We start from the raw sequence: 20346 nt of genomic DNA on the forward strand, positions 1-20346 counted from the left end.
CGTGCCTCCCGCAGAGCGGTTGTGTTGTGTGGGGTACGGAGGGACCGTAGCGATGGGTTTTCTCTGGGAAGCAGCGTGCCCGGGCTGAGCTGGTGGGTGCTGCCTTAACGTCCTCCAGTCACTTGTTTGTGCCTTTATTCGCCAGCCTGACCCCAGGGAGAGCTGGAGCTCCGGTGGGTTGCGTTTGTGACGACAAGGAGGTGAGATCTTCGTCTACAGCCCCCGGACAGAGCCAGGTTCTGTCTCCTGGAGTCTGGGCACCTCCCTGTTGTCCGAGGAGAGCTTCTCGCATGAGGAACCTAAATCTTAAATGGTTTAAGTGTTCCTTTCCCCCTGACCCTGCCCTTTTCCACGTAGCTGACATAAATTCAATTTGACACCGTTGGAAGAAAAGCATCAGCCTATGCCAGTGGTTTTGGGAGTCGCTTTTCTCCATAGAGCCCCTACTCAGCCCTCTCCATGCGGGATGATTGCACCCTCTTGTGCCCTGGCGCCCGTTTTTTGTAGCACTTGGTCTCCCTCCTTGTCATCCTATGACGAGGGGATCAGATAACCCTTCTGCTCATTTTTACAGCTGGTTTATCAACTCGTTAGCTAAGGAGCAGTTGTGAAACTTGACAGAAAGGTTGTGCACTGAAATAAATTGTCCAGTTGCCTGCTAGTTGGAAATGAGTCTTGGTGCAGGTTAATAAATAATGCAAACCCCCTTAATAGATGCCAAATGTGATGTCTCCGCAGGAGAAAAAGATGATGCCAGTAACTGGTACTGAAAGTACTCTATTCTAGCCACTGGCTGCTGAGTTTTAAGTGTTTAGTGCTGTTTACTTAAAACGCTCTGCTGATAAATTGTAAGCACTCTGTACTTAGTAAAGAACATAAATTCCAGCTCCGCAGAATAACAGCCTTGCAGTGCTTACCGTGTTTATAAAGCAGCTCGTCCACGTATTCCTTCAACGACTCGCCAAATATATCTAACTGCCTGTGTTGCAATCATGCTAATGGGAGAGCGCAGAGCTGCGAGTGTAAGAGGCGATGCCTGCAGCTGATCGAGGATGCTGAAGCGACGCATCTTGCTCCGTCCTGTCTGTCGGGTTGAGGTTATCGTGGTGTAGCTTTTTATTGGGAGACTGAGCTTGATTATAGCATCGTGCCATATGGCTGAAAGGGGATTTTTCTGCTTTAAGCCTCTTTGTTTTGTTTTCAGGAGCTCGTAATGGCTCACAAAATTGTCTTTGTGCTTCAGGTGTCACTTTAGTGCAGAGCAGGGGAACGGTGGTAGGGGCAGGGGACGGGATGGGGAACTGCCAGCCCCTCCTGGCTCTCCCCCAGGCTCTCTGCCCAGGCTCTCTGCCCAGGCTCCCTGCCTAGCTCTCTTCATCTCCTCGGGCCTGGGGGGGTCTTTTTTTGTGTTTTATGGCCAGGAAGTGTGGCAGTTAATGATACGAGGCCTATCAAGTAGGGATAAGGAGGGCTGAGGTCCTGAATGTCTGTAAAACAGTTGGAGTTCAGCTGTCAAAAGATGGCACTTGAATGCAGATCGTTATTTTAAGTACCGAGGTGTGGAATGAAATCATGTATGTTGAAATAAACGTGGCCGCTGTTCCATTTATATATTTAATGAAGGTAATTCAGCACAGTCGGGGAGGATGTCTGAGCGATGTTACGGTTAGAGACTTTAGCACCGTGCAGGCAGGAACGTTAAATATATATTTCTGCCATAACATACGCGTGCGATGACAGAGCGGTGGTGTAAAATCTAGCAGCAGAAGCAATCGCTTAAAATATTCCTGTCACCAAATTAAAATTGCAGGGGGCAAAACCACACAAAGCTCTTGCCTTAATGCTCACTGCTGCTCTTTGAAACTTAACTGCCGGCTTGTTTTTGGGGAGGAAATCTTTGGGTCGCGCTAGCTGGTGCGGTGAATAAGGTTTGGGTGCCTGCAGGAAAGTCTGCAGGGGTGGTTTGGTGGGGAGCTGCAGCCGGCGGAAATCCGGGGTTGTTCCAAACCCCGATCCCGTGGGATGTGGAGCGATGTCTGGGGAGGAGATGCTCCCGTCCGCAGCACGCAGGAGCCTGTCCTGGGAGAGGGTCCCTGCGGGCACCGAGCGCTCCTCCGGAGCAATAGGCTGAAATGTGGGCTTTGCAGAAGGAAAAAAAAAATAAAATAATAAAGCCGGTAATGCTTTATGCAAAGCACTTTACTTCTAGTTAAGAAATAGCCCTTTGATGGCAGCCTGGTTTTATGTGCCCACAGAAATGGTACAAAATAGCTGTTTAAATGTGTCTCGCTCTGTTTTGTCTGAACTCTTGAATTAACCTCCCTCCTAAAATAATAGTCAGGGAAAGATCTTCTGCAATCTGAGCCATCCTGTGCTGAGCTGGAGCTCATCGTGGGGACTGGAGGCTAGCTAAATGTGTGAAATTAGGGTTGTATAATTACAACGCTGCAAAACTCGCTCCTCCTGGTGTTTTTGACCTCGAGGTGTTGACGGCGCTTGATAGGAATTGCGGAGAGGCTGTGGCGAGCCGTCCGGGGGTGTTGCTTTTTTGGAGGGTAACGTCGACTGTATTCTGTTCTGGGACTGTCGGCATGGGTGTTTGTGTGCCCTGGGAGGGGGAGAAAATAGCGATACACTCGTTTAATGAAAACCAGAATGGCAAGAAGCTTGTCCTCGATGGCTTTGCCCACAAGGCGGCAGTGGGTGACAGCAGGAGCCGCGCGTCCCCCGCACCACTGGTCCCTGCCTGCCTGAGCACCCGTACGGATGCTGCCCAGGTGGCACCAAGATTGAGTTGTAGTGACAAGAGAATGTGCCGAGATCCTTTTGCCCTAGGGCTTCAGAGTAATGGCCATATGTCTCGGCCCAGCGACTGTTTCCACCGTGCAGATGGAAGACCAAAGTGGCTTTGGCATATTAGATTCATCTGTTTTATGTCCCTCTTCACCTTTCTGTCTCCCAACGCCTTCTGTTTTTATGAGCAAACTTCAGTAACAACATAGATGCAGCTGCAAGATTACTCGAAGGGCACGGTCTTTGAGCAGGACCAATTTTCTCTGCTCCTGAGCTGCTTTTGTCACCAACATTTTCAGCAGAAAATGCAGTTTGACTCTATCGAAGCATGCTCTGAGACAACTGCTGACTTCACTGATAATTTTTTTTTTTTTCCTGAGCTCTTTTTGCCTTTTACCTTTGTAGGGTGGGTAGCTCTGGATGAACACGCTCTGTACATAGATCGTTTCACTTCTGATTTTTGGGAGCGCATTGCACCCCCGTCTGTGAGACCCTGATGGTGCTGCTGGAGTTTGTGCAGGACTTCCTGGGGCTGTCGGTACAGACATGAAAGTCACTAAGGGGCAGTTATGAGTGATTTTTATTTCTTGCTGGAAACAGGCTGCTCATAGCAGTGCGTGGCTCAAAAGGAACCTAAACAGCCCCTTCAGGTCCTCTGTTGAATGTTGATGGATTGCCAGAGGAAGGAACAGGGGGCTTTACAGTGTCGTTTTTGGGAGGGGGGAAATCACATCTCAGTTTCCTGAGAACTGGTGATCTGCAAATGAAATCAGATCGAAGGATATAAAGTGTACTTCGTTAGGATGTGTTCTTACCTGTACCAGATGCCTTCTCCTCACTCTCAAAGACCTTGTGATGTGAAAAAAGAGTGGATTTGGTTGAATGGAGATGACGTTTTGAAATCCATCTTTATAACCCTGCTTCCTGTTTGCTTTCCTGCAGGTGAAGTGGAAAGGGAAGGACCTGTTTGATCTAGTATGCAGGACACTAGGACTCCGGGAAACCTGGTTCTTCGGGCTTCAATACACTATCAAGGACACGGTGGCTTGGCTCAAAATGGACAAGAAGGTTGGAACCAAACTTCCCTTGAGAGATCGTGTGGGATGGCGATGGAGAATGTACTTTCCTCTTTCTTTGGGTGCCCGAAGTTGTGTTATGTGTGGTGTCAAAGTGAAGTGGGTGAAGTGTATTTAAATCTCATCCCCATGGCATCTGTAAGTCCAACCGGGAAGAGCTGGCAGAGATACCCCACCCCACCTCCTTCTGAGCTGTGAAGCCTCAGACCGTGCACACAGAATCCCCTTCAGGGATTTTTGGGAGACAGCCATGCTGGGATGCTGGACTTCAGGGTGACTATAATGTAAAGGAAACCTGAAAGTCTCTCTTCTGTGCCCTGAACAACAAAACCATTAGCAGAAAGGTGAAGTTGCATCTTGGCTTCTTTTGTTGTTGAGATGTGCAAAGAGCTGGGGAGCCGGAAAACCAGAGGAGTGAAAAGGAGACGGAGATAAGGGAGGAAACGCTTCCCAAATATGCAAGCTTCCAGGTTGCTGAGGGGTGGTTAGGGAAGTGATAGATGTGGTTCTGTTTGCATCCAAAGGATGTTACGCTAAAACCAGATGGTAATTGAGACTGTGAGGGAGGTCTGGATGTCTGGCATGTCATGCCAAGGCTTTAAACTAGCAGGAATCTGAACTGGACAGTGCCAGCACAATAGAAAGGTAGCGAGGAACAATGCTGAAATAAATACAAGAGGAGGCAGCGCAGGGAAACAATGAGAAAGTCAGATGGTGGCGTAGCAGGATATAGCATCGCTCTGCAAGGTTCAGAAGAGGCAACGTGCGCACAGCAGACCAGGATCAACCTTTGCTGTCTCATTTCGCATGCTGTTTGTTTCTGCCTTATTTGTTTGCTTGCATGGTTAGGACTGTCAGAAATATTTGTTTGTTTTCTTTTTTTAACTAGCGTTTCTGAACTACTTAGGTTGGTTTGTCTGTTCTAGGTGTCTAAAGTGCTTGACAAAAGATGTGCTGATCTGAACAGAAGGGAGCCGTGTCTTGGCTCTGAGAGATAGAGCGCTGCAGAAACTGGAAAGAGTAGCTGAACGGCTCTTGTATCCCACAGGTTCTGGATCACGATGTTCCAACAGAGGAGCCTGTCACCTTTCACTTCCTGGCCAAATTTTATCCTGAGAATGCAGAGGAGGAACTGGTCCAGGAAATCACACAGCACTTGTTCTTCCTGCAGGTAGGAGCCGTGTCAGTACGTGGTTTTCCAGCCCAAGGGAGAAGGAGCCAGGATGAGCAGAAGTGCGAGAAGGTTCCAGGGTCAGAAAGTTGGTTGGCAGAGTGTGGATCCTCATCATTATGTTCACGCTTCTCCGAAGGGAGTTGTCTTCAACAACAAAAACTTCTTAAAATAGGTCAAAGATGGTTTGTCTGGATGAAGCAGTCGCAGATGCCCAGACTTGCAGACCTCGTAAACTGGCTGTCAGGACTGATTAGGTGATTTGTAGTATTAGTGTATGGTAGCCAGGGGAAATGAATCTGTCAGATGTGGGCTTGAATGACACACACAGCCTTGGAGTCCACCTCTCTGCAGGGTGTGGATATCAGTTGTGCTGAGGGATGGCAATTGTCTCTGTACGTGATAGCATCGTTACGTGAAGCAGGGGAATTTCATCCTCAAGAACAGAATGCAGCCAACCTGTTTCATGTTCAGGCTGTACAGCAAGGTTCACGTCTTTGCAAAACAGCGTTCAGATAACTGGAGCAGAAGAAAATCCCAGGAGCACAGCTCTGTCAGAGATTGGTGGCAAAGGCAGAGCAGAAGGGGAAACCTAACAGTCCCACCTGTCCCAGTAACTCCTGCCCTTATGTTAAGCATTTGGAAACTGTGGTGAATGCATCTTTGGGTTTTTGTTTTTGTTTTTTTTTTTTAAATTTAAAATACGCTACAAAACTTTGTATCCTGAGAAATCAGCTCAGCTGATGTAGCAGTGCTGCATGATTGGTAACGAAGAGCTTCTATCACAGGAGCTGTGTTTCAGGCAAGATCAATTTTCTGAAACTCTGTCCTGTAAAGGGTTGTGTCAACTACAAATGCAGGGAGTAGAGTAGTTCTAGTCAGACCCCTAGGTGCTTACTGGGATGTTTCAGCTGCTCTGTGGCTGTTAATTTGAAGTTTCGAATATAAATAAGTCCTACAAATAAGAGAAAGACACTCATTCTTATATTTGTTACACCAAAGTAGAGGCAACCTGGACTTGGATGCTCTTGGAAATACCAGTGTAGACCTTGGTGTGCCCTGCCCTTTCAAGAGAGTATCAAAGTGAGCTCACCAGCATCTCAGTACTCCTCCCTCTTCCGAAGTTCACCTTTGTTCTTCAGAGCTAAAGGACTTCTAAATGCAAAGTATTGCTGTTAATTTCCAAGGTCTATCTCGTGCACTAGTGTCTCCATAGGGCTGTTTTTAAATGTCTGATTTGCCATGAACTTTATCCTTGATGAGGAAAAACACTGTTGGCATCTTTGAAAAGGAAAACCAGAGAGGAAAAGCTGTTAAAGCTGCATTTTATAAATGCAGACAGTGACTTTTCTACTAGGATTTCTGATGATGAGAGGAACCTGGGCTTCCGTAATGTGTATGGGAAACGAGAGCACACATAAGCTTGCAAACTCCGCTGTTTTTATCTTAATGCAGGAGAATATCTTCTGTGATTATGTTGTAACCAACTTTGAGGACTCAAAGCATGTTATAAATTCAAATTGATGTTACTGCATCTCTGTGACAATCCGTTTCAGTCTCCCAGGAAAGAGTATGCTTTTTTTCTATCTTTATTCAGGAAAATTAAGTGTGCAAAACCAAAAAATATCGAACATGACAGGTTTAATTTTTTAATGCACAGAAGCCAGGAAACGTAAAGCTATGGCTTTTGGGAACTGCACGTTGGCTCTCCTGGGAGCGTGCACAGGGCTTTGCCTGCTGCTAAAAGCGCTGCCACGGAGGTGACTCGCAGCTCTCCTTGCTGCCGGGGGGATTGGAGGGAATTGCCCTCCAGCACAGGTGAGCACTGACTCATAGTAACGCCTGAATAACCCAGAGCAAAACCTTTGTGTGCTCAGAGACTCGACTGCAAACTTCTTTTGTAATTTCGTGGTGCGTACAGATGTTGTATCAATCCATAGCTTATGCCTTAAGAGGTTTTAGCTGTGTGTTTACACGCAAGACTTTTCTTCCCCTCCCCTTGCCTTTAGCAATGGGATGTAGGTTCTGTCATTTTCCACATATAAATTTAGCTCTTCTCGCAAACTTGTCTGAAAAAGGTGGCCTGTGAAAGCCTGAGCCCTTCCCTTCCAGGCCACCAGAGACTTCCTGGGCCTGAATTGTAATTAGCGTTAGGGAAATTGTTAACTGTGTGGTTGACAGCAAACAAACTGCAACCATCTGCTGCGACAGTCATGCTTTGCACTGCTCCACTAAATGTGTGTTATGTGTCCTTTACTGCTACGTGCAGGTGAAGAAGCAGATTTTGGATGAGAAGATCTACTGTCCTCCTGAAGCTTCTGTCCTGCTGGCCTCTTACGCCGTCCAAGCCAAGGTAGGCACAGGGGGATTCTCCAAGGGCCTGCTGATGTTGACAGTGGGTTAACATCGCTCCTGGGAAGCGAGGCGCTTCGCAATGTACCCCTTCCTGTGGAAGGGGAAGGCAGGGAAAATTGTTAAAACTCGGGAAGTGAGGGGACTGTGCTTGCACTGTTGCCTTCTCTGCACAGCTGGTTCCTGGCTGCCTTCAGGCGTTGGACAGATTTTTGCTTTCTCTTTCCAGGACTCTTTAGCAAGTGCTCAGCTTATGAGCTGCAGTGGCTGCTCAAGTGTGGCTTACTACTGGAGCAGGTGAATTCCCTGAGCCCGTGCTTTTTTGGATCTCCTCCCTGCTCTTGCCATTGTAGCCAGAGGCAAACCAGCCGTGGGACTCCCAGCTCCACTGCTTCCCTAGAATACTTGTCACCATGATAACTACTTTATTTTGGGTGCTACAGCTTGCCACATAAATGTTATTGCAATGTTAAAGGACTTTTACTGGCTTCTCACTATATCTTGGGTTTGATCTTGGGTGTTTGGCCTCACTAGACAGAGGAGGAAGTCAATAGTCACTAAGTTCTTCTTGGTCCTCGGCTGGATTCTGCTCTGGACCCAGAGTCAGTGTGTTTTGCTGAGGATTTATTTAAGAGAACACTGTTTTCCAGTCTGGAGCATGCAGCCTTGGACAGCTTGCAGCAGCCCGCGGCAGAGGGACTCCTGGCATAGAGGGAGCAGCCCGGGGTTCAGAAGTGGAGACGTTCTTGCAGGAGGGGAAGTAATTTATCCCTATATATGCACAACATGTACTGCTGCTCAGTTAACGAGTCTTCTAGCTAATCTTCAGTTTATGCGCATAAAGATAATGTCTTTTGAAAAGGAGTGACAGGAGTCTGATTGCAGCCCAGCTACGTTATCGCTGTAGCCTCGTGGTCATAGTCGGTTCCGACTCTCTGGATGTGATTTAGGGAGGCGTTTTGGCTTGCAGGACCGCAGGCAGGTGACCGTGCTCTGGATCTGGCCCGTCTGGCTGTCCTTGAGGAACACAACTGTCGAGCAGTTTAGGAGAAGCAGATAGCTCTCCGGTCTGTGAGACCACCTTAGCTGACAGTGCAGGAGAGAGGATTTGGCTCCGTTGCCTGAAGAGGGGGCCTGATCCAGGCGGGTTGGAAACAGAGGCCGATCCTCAGTGTTTCACCATGGCTTTTTTCATGTTGCCGTATAATCTTCTTCATAACCCTTTAGTCCATGCCCAGTTTGTCTGAATGCAGCCCTGGGTGATGTACAGCAGTGGTTTTTGATGATGAATGTTTGAATTTACTAGAAAAAAAATGTTTTTCTGTGTTCCTCATAGTCAGAATATTGATGAAACCGTATTTTGTTCGAGAGACTCATCAGCCGGGAAAAGACAAGTTGCTTTTTTGTTTCTATTTGTGTGAAACAGTCATCACTCTTAGTAGAGTGCATGAGTAAACACTTACTTGGCTTTTTCTCTGTTGACCTGCTGAGCTGGGGATACATAGGGGATGACTTTTCCTGTTGCCAAAATGAATAAACCATTGGGTAAATATTGAGTGCTGTTAACTCTTGGCCACGATACCTTCTGCTCGTGTGATCGGGAACGTGCTGTGATTTGGTACAGGACTCCTGTGCCGTCCCCTTTCTCTTCTTGCAGCTGGGCTGCTGACCTTGGCTCAGTAGCACACTCAACGTGCTCGACATGCAGTCGTCTGGAGGAGGTCAGCGGGAGTCGGAGCAGTTCTCCTAACCTTGCACGTCTTGATTCTGCACAGAGATTGTGAGAAGGTGGAAAAGGGATGCCTTTTCTGATCTTCACTAATGTGCTTTCAATTCTGCAGCACACATCACTTTTCCTTACTGCCCCTCCAGGCTAGCAGGGCACCAGGCTGGGTTTCCTCTTCTGCCTGTTCCCCCCCTGCCCACCCACTCCCCCTCAACAAAGGAGACAGCTGAAAGCACGTCTTCTGTACGGAACTGGGAAGAAAGATGTTGCAGGTCATCTCCTTCCAGTTAAATAGGATAATGATGTCCTTTCTGAACAAGAAAGCTGCCACTGAGCACAGTAATTTCACTAATAATGTGCTGATTTGCATGATTAGGGGCATAATAGCCTGACATAGCAGTGTGTTTGCATCCGATATAGCCATTTGATTGACGGCCAGGTTGCTTTCTACTGTTGTTGCACACCTACCTGCAATAACAAAGTAAGCGTGTGGGTCATAAAAATAAAAGCTTATTTATTTCTATATCATTGTGTTCATTTGGGGAATTACTATGTGTTTTCCCCTCTAGCCCTGCATTCAAACCACCCACACTGCTTTCGGATGTTGGAGGTGGTTCAGGTTTTAAATAGCTGGGAGAGACGTGGAATCTACTGAAAAATGCATCCCGGCAGAAGACGGAAATGTTCAGGAGGTTCTTCCATTTCTTACCCCTTAAATGCAGATTGCTGCCATGCTGCAGCACTTCAAATCCTATAGCAATAGCAAAGGGCTCTTTTATTTTTATTTTTATTTTCCCCAAAACGAACAATACTTGGTGTTCATAGTTTGAAGCTGAACATGCCTGTGTTTACCCAGGACGATGTAAGCCAGGTGTGTGAAGGAGGTACAGGCAACTTCCATGTGTAACCATGAATATTAATCATATAGTTCAATTAACAGGAACTGAAATTCCATGACAGTTTTGAAGTAATAATTTAATTTAAAAGGTCTTTAGAAGTATGTTTGCTGAATCATTTGAGCCAGCGTGTACTGCAATACTTAAGCCATTTGTTGATTTTTGACTTCTGGATAATTAACGTTCGCATCCAGGCTCCCTCTCAGTGCAAATACTCCTTTGGGACGTGGCAGTATTTTTCACCACATGAAAATCACATAATCCATACTTAGTCTTGGATCTCCACGGTAGATCACAACAGAAAATAATCGCGTTAATCCTATTTGCTGTTATTTTCATCACCTAAAAATGATTTATTTTCTGCCTCTCCAAGGTTATCGGAGTTGTTTCCTTTGCCAGTGCTGTGTTTTTATTCCTGTTCCCTTTTGATGTGGGTTCAAGGGATGTGTACCTGCAATGCACTGCCTTCTGAGGAGCTCCAAGCACCCGTACACCTTGGAAGAGACAGTTGCCACTGCTCAGCACCCTCCCGAATGAAATCCGTGGCGGTTTTGTTATATTAATTGAAGTCTGAGTCAGTGTTGATTGTTGCATGCTTCCTTCACATCTGCATTGGCTCCAAATCAATATTTGCGTCTTTAATCCCCGCTTGTCATCTCTGAAACGTTGTTCGCTGGGCTGTGGAGAGGGGATGTTTGTGTAGACTTTTGATGCTGAGGTCTGATTTTAGTGTACGACGTGATGGTTGTGGCATTAAAAGGAGGCTGACAGGGAAAACTTCCTGACTTACTACGTCATCACCATGAGTGTCTTGGTTGTGGTTTTAAAAATTGTCACCATTTTGCACTTCCCCAGCTGAGGTTCTTCAGAAGAGCAGGGAGGGAAGGGCTATCTCCCTTGCAAAATGAGTGACTTGAGCAAACGTTGCCATGTCCTGTGTAATTGGGTAATGTCACTGCAGAAGTCCTGTTTGCCAGGTGAATGAAAATCGCAGCATTTCGTATACGTGCCTCACATCCATCGTCCTTTTCTCTTGAACTTGCTAGGTTATTTGAGGTGCCGTTTTCTGGCGGTTTCCTGCCCTCATGAGCTGTACAGGAGGTAAATTCATTTTCACATGCGCTGCAGGGACACTCAGCTTTTCAATCTGTTAATAAGCAGTTTTATTTCTCAATCACTTTGTATGCTGCTGAAAAAGATGTAAATCTAAACAAATACTAGCAATTGCTGGATGCACTTAACAAATCTGAATTCAATTCCGTGACCCAGTTGAGCAACAGACCCTCCAGCAGAAAAGCCGACACCTGCCTGAGAGCAGTCTGTCAAACTCCTGTAATTTTTTTTTAATATTTGTTCATTAGGGTGGTGAGCAGCGACAGAGAAACTGCCATCTGCCTCACCTGAATTACTGGTGTCCATCAGTCTTTGGGGACAGGTCTTTGTCCGTATCTTGACTCCCTGTCCCACTACCGGTGGGATGGCAAGGACCTCTGGGCTATGGAGTGGGTCTTTCCCTGCATTGGAAGAAGTGGTTTCTGCGCACGGTAACTCCAGTAGGATAGAACCGTTCAGTTGGAAGGGACCTACAACGATCATCTAGTCCAGCTGGTGGACTGATGGTGGATGACAACTGATGGGGGATGTCAGCTGATGGTGGGAAGTTTTGTTCTGCTTCCCCCTCTGCTGCATGAGTAAAAGGAGGATGGTAGTTTCTATTAGCAATCAAATGTCAAAGGAAATATGGTTATTAAATTTACAGAGCAGCGTACGTTCTCTGCTCTAACAGATTGTGACGTGAAGGGTGTGAGCAGTCTGCGTTTGCTCTCTCCCCAACGGGTGGGTATGAAAGGGTGAAGAGTTTTACTTGCCCATGTTGTTAACATGGGGTGGGCGCAATGTCTGTGCTTCTTTCCAGTACGGCGATTACGATCCCAACGTCCACAAGCGAGGCTTCTTGGCACAAGAGGAGCTGCTTCCAAAGCGGGTAAGGAGCTGGGCCGAGCGGAGGAATAGGTTTCCAAGTCTGGTGGTGTTTTGTGTAAGAGAGCCCTTTGCAGAGAGGGTCTCCGTGGGACTGCCTGAGGGGTGCACCCTGTTTCGCTTTCCTTGGGCTTCCTTACCGAGGCAAACAATCCCAGAAGATGTATTCAGGGAGGAGGATTCAATCTCTTTCTGATGTATTTTAATAAAACAGAAGCAAATGTTTTCTTTCTTTTCACGGTTTCGTCCTACCTGCATCTCCTCGCGATGGCCTGGGGACAGCTTGCCTGTGCTGCGTGCTTGGGAAGGGTTGAGGGAGCGCTGGTCGATCATAGGGCATGGGGCTGAGCGTGCCCTGCTGAGAGTCACCTGTCTTGAGGTCGGACGTGGTGCTGGGGAGGGGTTGCTTGGGGCTGGGGTGTTTCTGGCTTGTTTGCTGGCTGAGGAGACTGTGACAAGAGCAGCAGTGTGACCTGGTCTCTGTCTCCCCCTGTATCTCAGGTAATAAACCTGTACCAGATGACTCCAGAGATGTGGGAGGAAAGGATAACAGCGTGGTACGCAGAGCACCGAGGCAGAGCGAGGTGAGTGTGTGCTGGAGTGATGGGTCAAGGTCAGTCCCCTTGCCCGAGGAGTCACCAGGGTTTGGGGAGCTTGGGCCGGTGATGGATGAGCCCTGCTGACAGCAGGGTTAATCCCAGCACACCTCAGTAGCAGACTCATGAAAGGCAAAGGGCTTTCTTTGATTGCTCTGCATGTGCCTTGCTGTCCCCTGGTCACTGACAGGGTCCTTGAGAGAATTTAGGACTGATGCTCGGTGAGGGACCACCTGCAGAGGGGCAGGGAGGCAACCAGCCCTGCCTGCCTAGGGGGTCAGGGTGCTTTTTGGGCCAGGAAAAGAAATGGGGATTCAGACTGATGAGGTGTGTTGCTGCCTCGGGTGGTAAAATGCTTGCGGGGGGTAAGCTAAAGTCAGATGGATCTGAAACAGGGGTCTCCCAGCCAGGGGTTTCCTATTTATGCTTAAGGGATTGGGAGGTGGACAAAGCAAGGCTTGCAGGGCTGCGCCTCGCTAGGCAGGCATCAGGCGCCATTAAGATACCAGCAAGCTGCAGAGTGGGATTTGCTGTTGGACTTTATTGATCCTGCCAGCAAAGACAGGATTGACCTCTGTGATAGAGACGGTTCAGGCTTTAAAGACTTGCGAGCGCTTAGGATCAGAAAGAACAGCCATCCCCCACTCTCTGATCCTACCGAACATCGCAACACTGGCCTTTTTTTGTCTGACAGAGATGAAGCTGAAATGGAGTATTTGAAGATAGCTCAGGACTTGGAGATGTATGGAGTGAACTATTTTGCGATTAGGGTGAGTGCAGGTTGTGGGTCATGTTTTTTTGCCGGCGTAGCTCTTGTGTTAGTCTCCATCTTTTATGTTGCTGTGAGATTGGATGAGTGGAGCCTTGGAGAGCCGGCAGACCTGGGAGATGGCTGCAGTGCGTTGGTGAGAGTCCCTGCTGCAGCCTACTTTGCTGCTGGCTGCCGGGAAGGCAGAAGCTCTTCTAGTACACTCCAGGGTGGGTCACTGCTTGGGGCTGATAGTTGAAGCTGACAATGGTTCGTGTCAGACCCTCCAAGTGGAATAAAAGGGTTTTCTGCTCTTTTCTTTCCTCCCATAGAACAAAAAGGGCACCGAACTGCTCCTTGGAGTTGACGCCTTGGGTCTTCACATTTATGACCCAGACAACAGGTTGACCCCTAAAATCTCCTTCCCGTGGAATGAGATCCGGAATATCTCATACAGTGATAAAGAGGTATGAATCCATCTCTCTTCTTCCCTGAGAGCAGTAAAAACACAATTGTGATTTAAAATTATTTCTTTTAGCTTCTCTGTCTGCTGTGCTTGCTATCACCAGCTTAGCTAGGGGCAGCCCAGCTTCTCCATTGAAACCTTAATTCCAAGCCTTGCTGAAACCTTCCAGGAGTGGGCGTACAAGACGTCAGCTGGGAGCTATTCTCCTGTTTGGTTTTAGAGTACCTTCAAACCCTCTATGTAATTTTTTCAAAAAAACAAAATTGCTGCTGATGCGCTTAGCCCAAATATCAGAGTTCAGAAGTTGAGGTTTCTGCTTTCCTATATATATTACAGGATGTATTACGGTGTAGATAGACTGTATTATGAAATACAGTGAGATGTGTTCCTGGTGAGAAGAGCTCTTGCCATATCATTACATCATCTTGAGTTTTCAGGCTGCTGGGCTTGGCATAACAGCTGGAATCTTTTTAGATGGCTGAGTAATTTAAGCCTGCTATTGGATAGATATTTATTAAATCCAGAGCATAAATATGGATCTTCTGAATTGTTGGCCACCAAACCTAGTTGAGAACAGCAATGAGATTGGCTATGGAGGGGAAACTGGTCGGCTCTGTTTTCAATCTGAGAGCTGCTCAAAGAAACCAGCTGCCTTCATGGTAAGGAAGAAAATTAACTTCTTAATTAAAAATTGTTTTCTAATCTAAACATAATATTGATCAGGGTAAAAACTAAAGGTTTCTCATCAGCTGCATTTATTGCATGTCTTGTGAAGTTTTATAAGTAGTAAGGCCATGCTGGAATTCTATTCACTTCTTTTACTCCTTAAAAATAAAGAGCTTCACAACTCTACAAAACAGCCCAGCACTTAGTGCCTTTCGAAGGCTTTCCTGCCCGTGACGGATGAGTGCAGTAGAAGCTGTCTGCTCGGGCATTGCCTCAGAAATCTGGGGATTGAAGCCTCTGTAACCAGGCCTTGACACAAGACTGTACTAGAGCTTTCCCTTGGGGCAAAGGACTGTCACCTTCCATCAGGTCCATCACCTGTGTAATAAGATGACCACAAGCAGACGTGACGTGATAGTAAACAGGCTTAATAGCTGGGTATGACAGCTACGTCGACACAACAGAGGGGTTTAATCCATCGTAACAAACATTGACTTTTTACGTGGAACTGAAATTCCTCTCCTGGCTTATTTCTGCTGTTGTTTTCAGTGACTGGTGGGGATTCTGCCGGAGCCTGAGTCCAGGGACGCTCATGCACGTCTGCCGATGTGAAAGTCTTAAAAGATTGGCTCTTAAACTGACAAAACAAAACACTGCCAGGGCGAGTTCTGCTGAGCCCTTCTCAGGCAGTACAATGTATTGACAAATAGACCTACTTTAATGGACACAGACTGCCTGCTCGAGTGCTGTCTCTTCAGCTGGTTATTTTTGTAGCTTGTGAGGGAGTGATGGAATATATGCATGCCTTCTAAAAAATGCGGTGTTGTGGAGCACTCCATCTCTTCAAGTACCCTTTTGTTACTTCAGAGCCTTCTGTCTCTCCAGGGGCTGTATTACCGAAACTCTTGAATCTGGCGATGCCACCTATACCCTCTTGAGAGACCCGCTCTGGGAAAGCTCTTTGGAGAGGGTAAACCCAGGCCGTGGTTAGGGCTGTTCAGTTGGCACACAGAGAGTAAATACAAGTTAGAGTGAAGGAATAATATTTTGAATTGCGGAGCGGTCTTGTGACACGGCTGACTTTTGGAGAACAAAATGCATGGAAAATCCTTTTGGGGAGCCCTTGCAAGTGGAGGTGTCAGCGGGAAGGGCAGCAGCTCCTGTTGCTGCGTTCCTAATGGAGCCCTCCTGCCCATCCATCGGGCAGCTGAGCCGGTTCTTCCTCCCTTCAGAAGTGTCTTGAGTTTCTGCTGTAGGTTCTCCGTTCTCTAGAGCTGCCAGGAGAGCAGCGTTTTGCCTCGGGAGGTGCTGAGCTGTCTCTGCCCTCTGCAAGGTGCTCTGCAGAGGACACTGGCTGTCGGGCATTGCAGTCTGTAGGCGGACAGCACTCTCATTGCTTCTGTGGCACTCGTGTTTTTCTGACCGGAGGAACAGTTGTCTCCTTGGTTGCTTTTGATACTAGCTCTCTTGCTTGGCTAAAAGCCACGGGGACAGCTCTCAGCCTTGTTTGTCTGACACTGCTGACCTCCTCTGAGCCAAAGCTTTCAGTAAGACTTTTATAGCTGTGTTTTTATTAAATGCACCGCTCTCTGGTAACTCTGTCCTTCTTTATTTTTTCCTTTTCAGTTTACGATTAAGCCATTGGACAAAAAGATTGATGTTTTTAAATTCAATTCTTCAAAGCTGCGTGTAAATAAGCTGGTAAGTCTACAGACAGAGTAATTTTTGTTGCCTGCAGCGGTAGTTTCTGCAGGCAGTAGGAAACAATGTTCTTTTGGGGCTTTTCCTTCGAGCAGTCGGAGGGAGCATGCTGGCCTGGCTGGACTGTAGATGTGGTTTGGTTATAGCGGTTACTACTTGGTCATAGCCTCTAGAAGAGAAGGGGGAAGCTCAAGCCAAGCTGCTTCACAGAACCTCGCCCCCTCTCCTGTTTTTGTGCTCCCATTCCGAGCTCTTGGGTTACAGCTGACCTGCATGGCCGAAGCACTTAGTAAGTAAAACTTTCTCGTCACCCCCATCTTTGCTCCAGATCCCCTTTCTTCCCCTGCGGATCTTTTCCGCTCTGTCCTGTGAGGTAGATCTCCCTTTTTTGGGATGCATTGTTACCAGGGTCGCAGTCCTGACTTTTCGTAGACTGGTCCCCTCTGAGAACACTCTCCTTGTACAAGGATGGAGGGGGCTACGTTGAGCTGTTCCTTTCAGCATCTGTGTTAGAGACCAGCTTTAGCTCGTGTTCATTTGGTATCTGAAGGAGCTTTGATCCAGATTCTGTAGTAGGTGTGCACCGCTGTTCAGTCAGACGAGGGATCTTTGCTGTCCTGGTTATAGGCTGTCCGGTACTTCATGTACTGTAGGGAAGCGGGGCTTCCTGACGAAGGCCTCGTTCATTGCACTCATCAGGTTCATAGTGGTGAAACTCCTCTGACTCCAGAGAAGTCATTAATGACTTGTGAAATGGAAAAGAAGCATATGAATCAATCCTTTAGAAAAGAATCCAAGTAGAAACCTGCTGTTATTGCTGAAAAGAGCTTTCACTTTTCTGTGTACCCACTCCTTTGCTAACCCTGCTCCAGTATTGCCACCTTCCTTGTCCTCCTTGAGTACCAGAGGAAACCACAGTGGTGCTCAAAACCCTTCAGCAAAGGTGTCTGAAGATGTCCAAGGAAGTTTTTGATAAGCCTTCTGTTTGTCCAGGGTGTGAACTGGTTTTCCTTCTGGTGTTTTTTTGTTTGTTTGGTTTTTTAATCTTGTGCAATTGGGAGGAGGTGTAAGTTAATCTTGACCTGAAGAAAGGGGACAGTGAGAACCAGGTCAGAGCTGTAGAAGTCTTTGTTTCATTATTTGGCTTAACGCCTTTTTAGGGCTGGTGTAAAACTTGCCAGAACCATGCTGTACTGAATGCACAGAAAACAGAAAATTGGTCTCTGCAAAGAGCTGATAGCCCAGGAGCTGGTGCTTGGTATGGGGCTTGGCTGTGCCTTGGCTCCCTGCCCCTCACATGGGTATGAGAGCTTGTAGGGTTTGAGATCAGTGGGTGGGAGTGCTTACAAGCACCAAACCAAAGCAGTTCTAGTGTTTTTGTGTGCCAAGAATACAAACCACCTCATCGTCATCATGTGTACAGCTGTTTCTCTCCGCTCTTCACCCTTGACTGGAATAGATTCTTCAACTGTGTATTGGAAACCACGATCTCTTCATGAGGAGGAGAAAAGCAGACTCGCTGGAGGTCCAGCAGATGAAAGCGCAGGCCAGGGAGGAGAAGGCGAGGAAGCAGGTGAGAGACATCTCGTATAACTAGACTGTCAGCCAAAATCAGAAATGCAAATGAACTTGGGAAGGAAGAGTCTCCAGAATGACATCAAGCACACAGAGCAGCTTTGAGGGAAGGTCCAGCTGAACGTCTCTTTTTAGTAGCCTGCTCCCACCTTGCCAGTCATTCTCACTTTGGCTCTGCACATTGATGGCAGCCTGGCAGCCCGAGTCCAGCTGCCACACTCGGGCAGAAAACTGGGAGGACGGGAGGGAAGAGCTGGTGTGGGTGTCCTACAAGTGTGTGTGCGTCTTCCCCACCTCGGTTTATGCCTGGGCTCCGTAGCTGGAAACAGGTAGTGTGTTGGGGTAGTTGCTTGTAATTAAAGGAGGGGCTGTGAGGGGGAGCTGTGCTTTGCTGTAGTTCTTTGCCTCATTTTCTAATTACATGGTGATGGAATGCACGCCAACATTTCGGGGTGTGCAGCCTGCATGCTAATTTGCTGCTGGCCTCCTTTATCTGCTGCAGGTCAGCCCAGGCGGCAAAAATGGCTCTTTGGAGGCAGCAGAGTGTAGACGATGAGGATATTGGAGGCAGGAGAGTTTAGCCGATGAGCATATATCAGCAAATTGGATTGTATGAATCATTGTTTTCTGCTCGTAGACCTTTTCTACTCGCTGAAACCTGCACAACTAATCTGAGTACTGGTGCTTAGAATATAAATGTCCCTTTCGCAGTAAAGCCGCTAGATAGCAGCAGAAGAAATGAAAGCAGTCACTTGTACCCAGGAGGGTCTTATGCTCAAGGGACTGCTAAATTAATGGATTTGAGCATGTCCACAGAGGTGCCTGCATGGTGCTGGACTTGGTGCTGAGGTCCTCAGCTGACCTGGAGGTGTGATGCGGCTTGTCTTGCAGGCACCTCCTGAAGCAGTTCTCCTTCCTATAGCTTGGGGGGTGGCAGGAGAGGACAGGGCAGGAGCCACTACGAGGATAACCAGGCCAGCTCCTCTGGGGAAGGGGGGCTTCTTGCTTCCCATGGGGATTCCGCTGGTCAGTGAGGAGTTGGCATTAGTGGAGCAAAAGGTCCTCCTTGGGAGGAGCAGCATGATGTCCAAGCACTGATGGCTTCAAGGACAGGTTTTACAATCTTGTGAGTCTTTGATGTATTCAAATAATGTCAGCAAGACCTGAGGTCCTGTGCTTAGTTGGGCCGCTGGGAGAGGTGAGGGCACCGAGAGCGAGCAGACGGTTATTGCTTCGCATGAGCTCTCAAATCCAGAGCACTTGTGCACTGCGGGAAAGGTCAGGCTTTGCTTGGGTTGCCCTCTCCCAAGCTAGCCACCCTGCTGTCTCGCCTGCTCTCTCCTCCCTCCTCAGGATCCACAGTTGTTAACTGGTTCCAGATAGTCCTTTTATATCAGGAATTCTTGTTAATGGAAGTCCTGAGTGGGATGCAGATTGTAATAATAATTAATGAGGGGAACCTTTAATAGAAGGAAGCAGAGCCGTTAGAACAGTGGGCGTCCCGCTTTCAGAACACAGTTGGTGTCCAAGAAGCAGAGAAATGTGTCTTGTCGCACTTACTTCCCTTATTAAACCCAGTAGGTGGCCTGTGCAATGCTGCGAGTCCTTGCTGCGGTGTGGGTATTTATAATGCACCCATCTCTGTCGTACTGGAGTGCTTAAACTTGGTGTGTTAATTAGCCCAACGATTCCCTTTGGGCGCTTGGCTAGCGGAGAGGCAGTTGTTGGGTGTGCTCTGTCTGCACAACACTCTCGGCATCTTCTGGGAAGAGGTGGCAGATTCTGGTGGGTTGTGTCAGCGTCGCTTGGATCTTCCCCTCCTGGAGAAGCATTGCTATTTCCTGCAGACCGAGCTGGAGGGAGAGGGTTTATTGTATCTAGGAATGGATAGAGGTGGTCGTGCTTTTTGTGACCTCCCCTATAAATGAGTGGAAGGGAAGTTTCCAGCATGCTGGGTTAGATGTCTGATCAAAAGTAGCAGCTATCTATGTCCTTCAAACTCCTGCCTTGCAGTGTGTCTGTGTATGATATTTTGAAGATGCCCTCAGACTGCCCTTAGGCCCAGTCTTACTGTCTGTTCAACTTGCCATAAGAAACTCTAGGCGTAACCGGAGCTCTTGGGACCCTACTTGTCTGAGTCTGCCCTGTGAGTCAGCATAGGAGGGTGCTGTCAGGGGATGTAATTGCCTGCGGGCAGCTTGTGTGGCCGCGCTGTGGGTAACAGCCTGATCAGAGGATAGGGGATTGTCTCAAGAATGGCACTTTTCACGGGAGCAGGGTGTATCAGGTCACCCCCATTTCGTGAAGTTTGCTGTGTTGATAAGCAGAGAGGAGGCAGCAGTGCAGTCCTGTGCTCTAACCCCCCATAGTGACACCTTCTTATCCCGTGGAAAGCCTTTCTAATGTGTGTTATTTCTCCTGGCTTTCCCCAATACCTTTTTTCCTAGATGGAACGGCAGCGTCTGGCCCGAGAGAAGCAAATGAGAGAAGAGGCTGAGAGGACAAGGGATGAGCTGGAGAGGAGATTGATGCAGTTAAAGGAAGAGGCAACGATGGCCAACGAGGCTCTGGTAGGTCCCTGGGAGGTTGTTTCCCAAGGC

The 20346-nt window shown here is 47.8% G+C and overlaps 1 protein-coding gene across 2 annotated transcripts in view; it reads left to right on the forward strand.

The window, feature by feature from the left end:
* The first annotated feature begins 3739 nt into the window (after nucleotides 1-3739).
* Nucleotides 3740-20346, forward strand: part of NF2 (neurofibromin 2 (merlin)) — a 26465-nt gene continuing 9858 nt past the window's right edge. The window contains exons 1-10 of one of the 2 annotated variants that reach the window (XM_009699321.1): nucleotides 3740-3861; nucleotides 4918-5040; nucleotides 7310-7393; nucleotides 11930-11998; nucleotides 12496-12578; nucleotides 13285-13360; nucleotides 13671-13805; nucleotides 16097-16171; nucleotides 17631-17744; nucleotides 20194-20316. In XM_009699321.1, the coding sequence (XP_009697623.1) occupies nucleotides 3850-3861; nucleotides 4918-5040; nucleotides 7310-7393; nucleotides 11930-11998; nucleotides 12496-12578; nucleotides 13285-13360; nucleotides 13671-13805; nucleotides 16097-16171; nucleotides 17631-17744; nucleotides 20194-20316 (894 nt within the window). In that variant the 5' untranslated portion in view covers nucleotides 3740-3849. The remainder of the gene's footprint in view (nucleotides 3862-4917; nucleotides 5041-7309; nucleotides 7394-11929; nucleotides 11999-12495; nucleotides 12579-13284; nucleotides 13361-13670; nucleotides 13806-16096; nucleotides 16172-17630; nucleotides 17745-20193; nucleotides 20317-20346) is intronic. The other variant, XM_009699323.1, reaches the window with a different exon arrangement.

The sequence above is a fragment of the Cariama cristata genome, unplaced genomic scaffold, assembly GCF_000690535.1.
Source record: "Cariama cristata isolate BGI_N322 unplaced genomic scaffold, ASM69053v1 scaffold36194, whole genome shotgun sequence".
NCBI classification, from domain to species: Eukaryota; Metazoa; Chordata; class Aves; order Cariamiformes; family Cariamidae; genus Cariama; species Cariama cristata.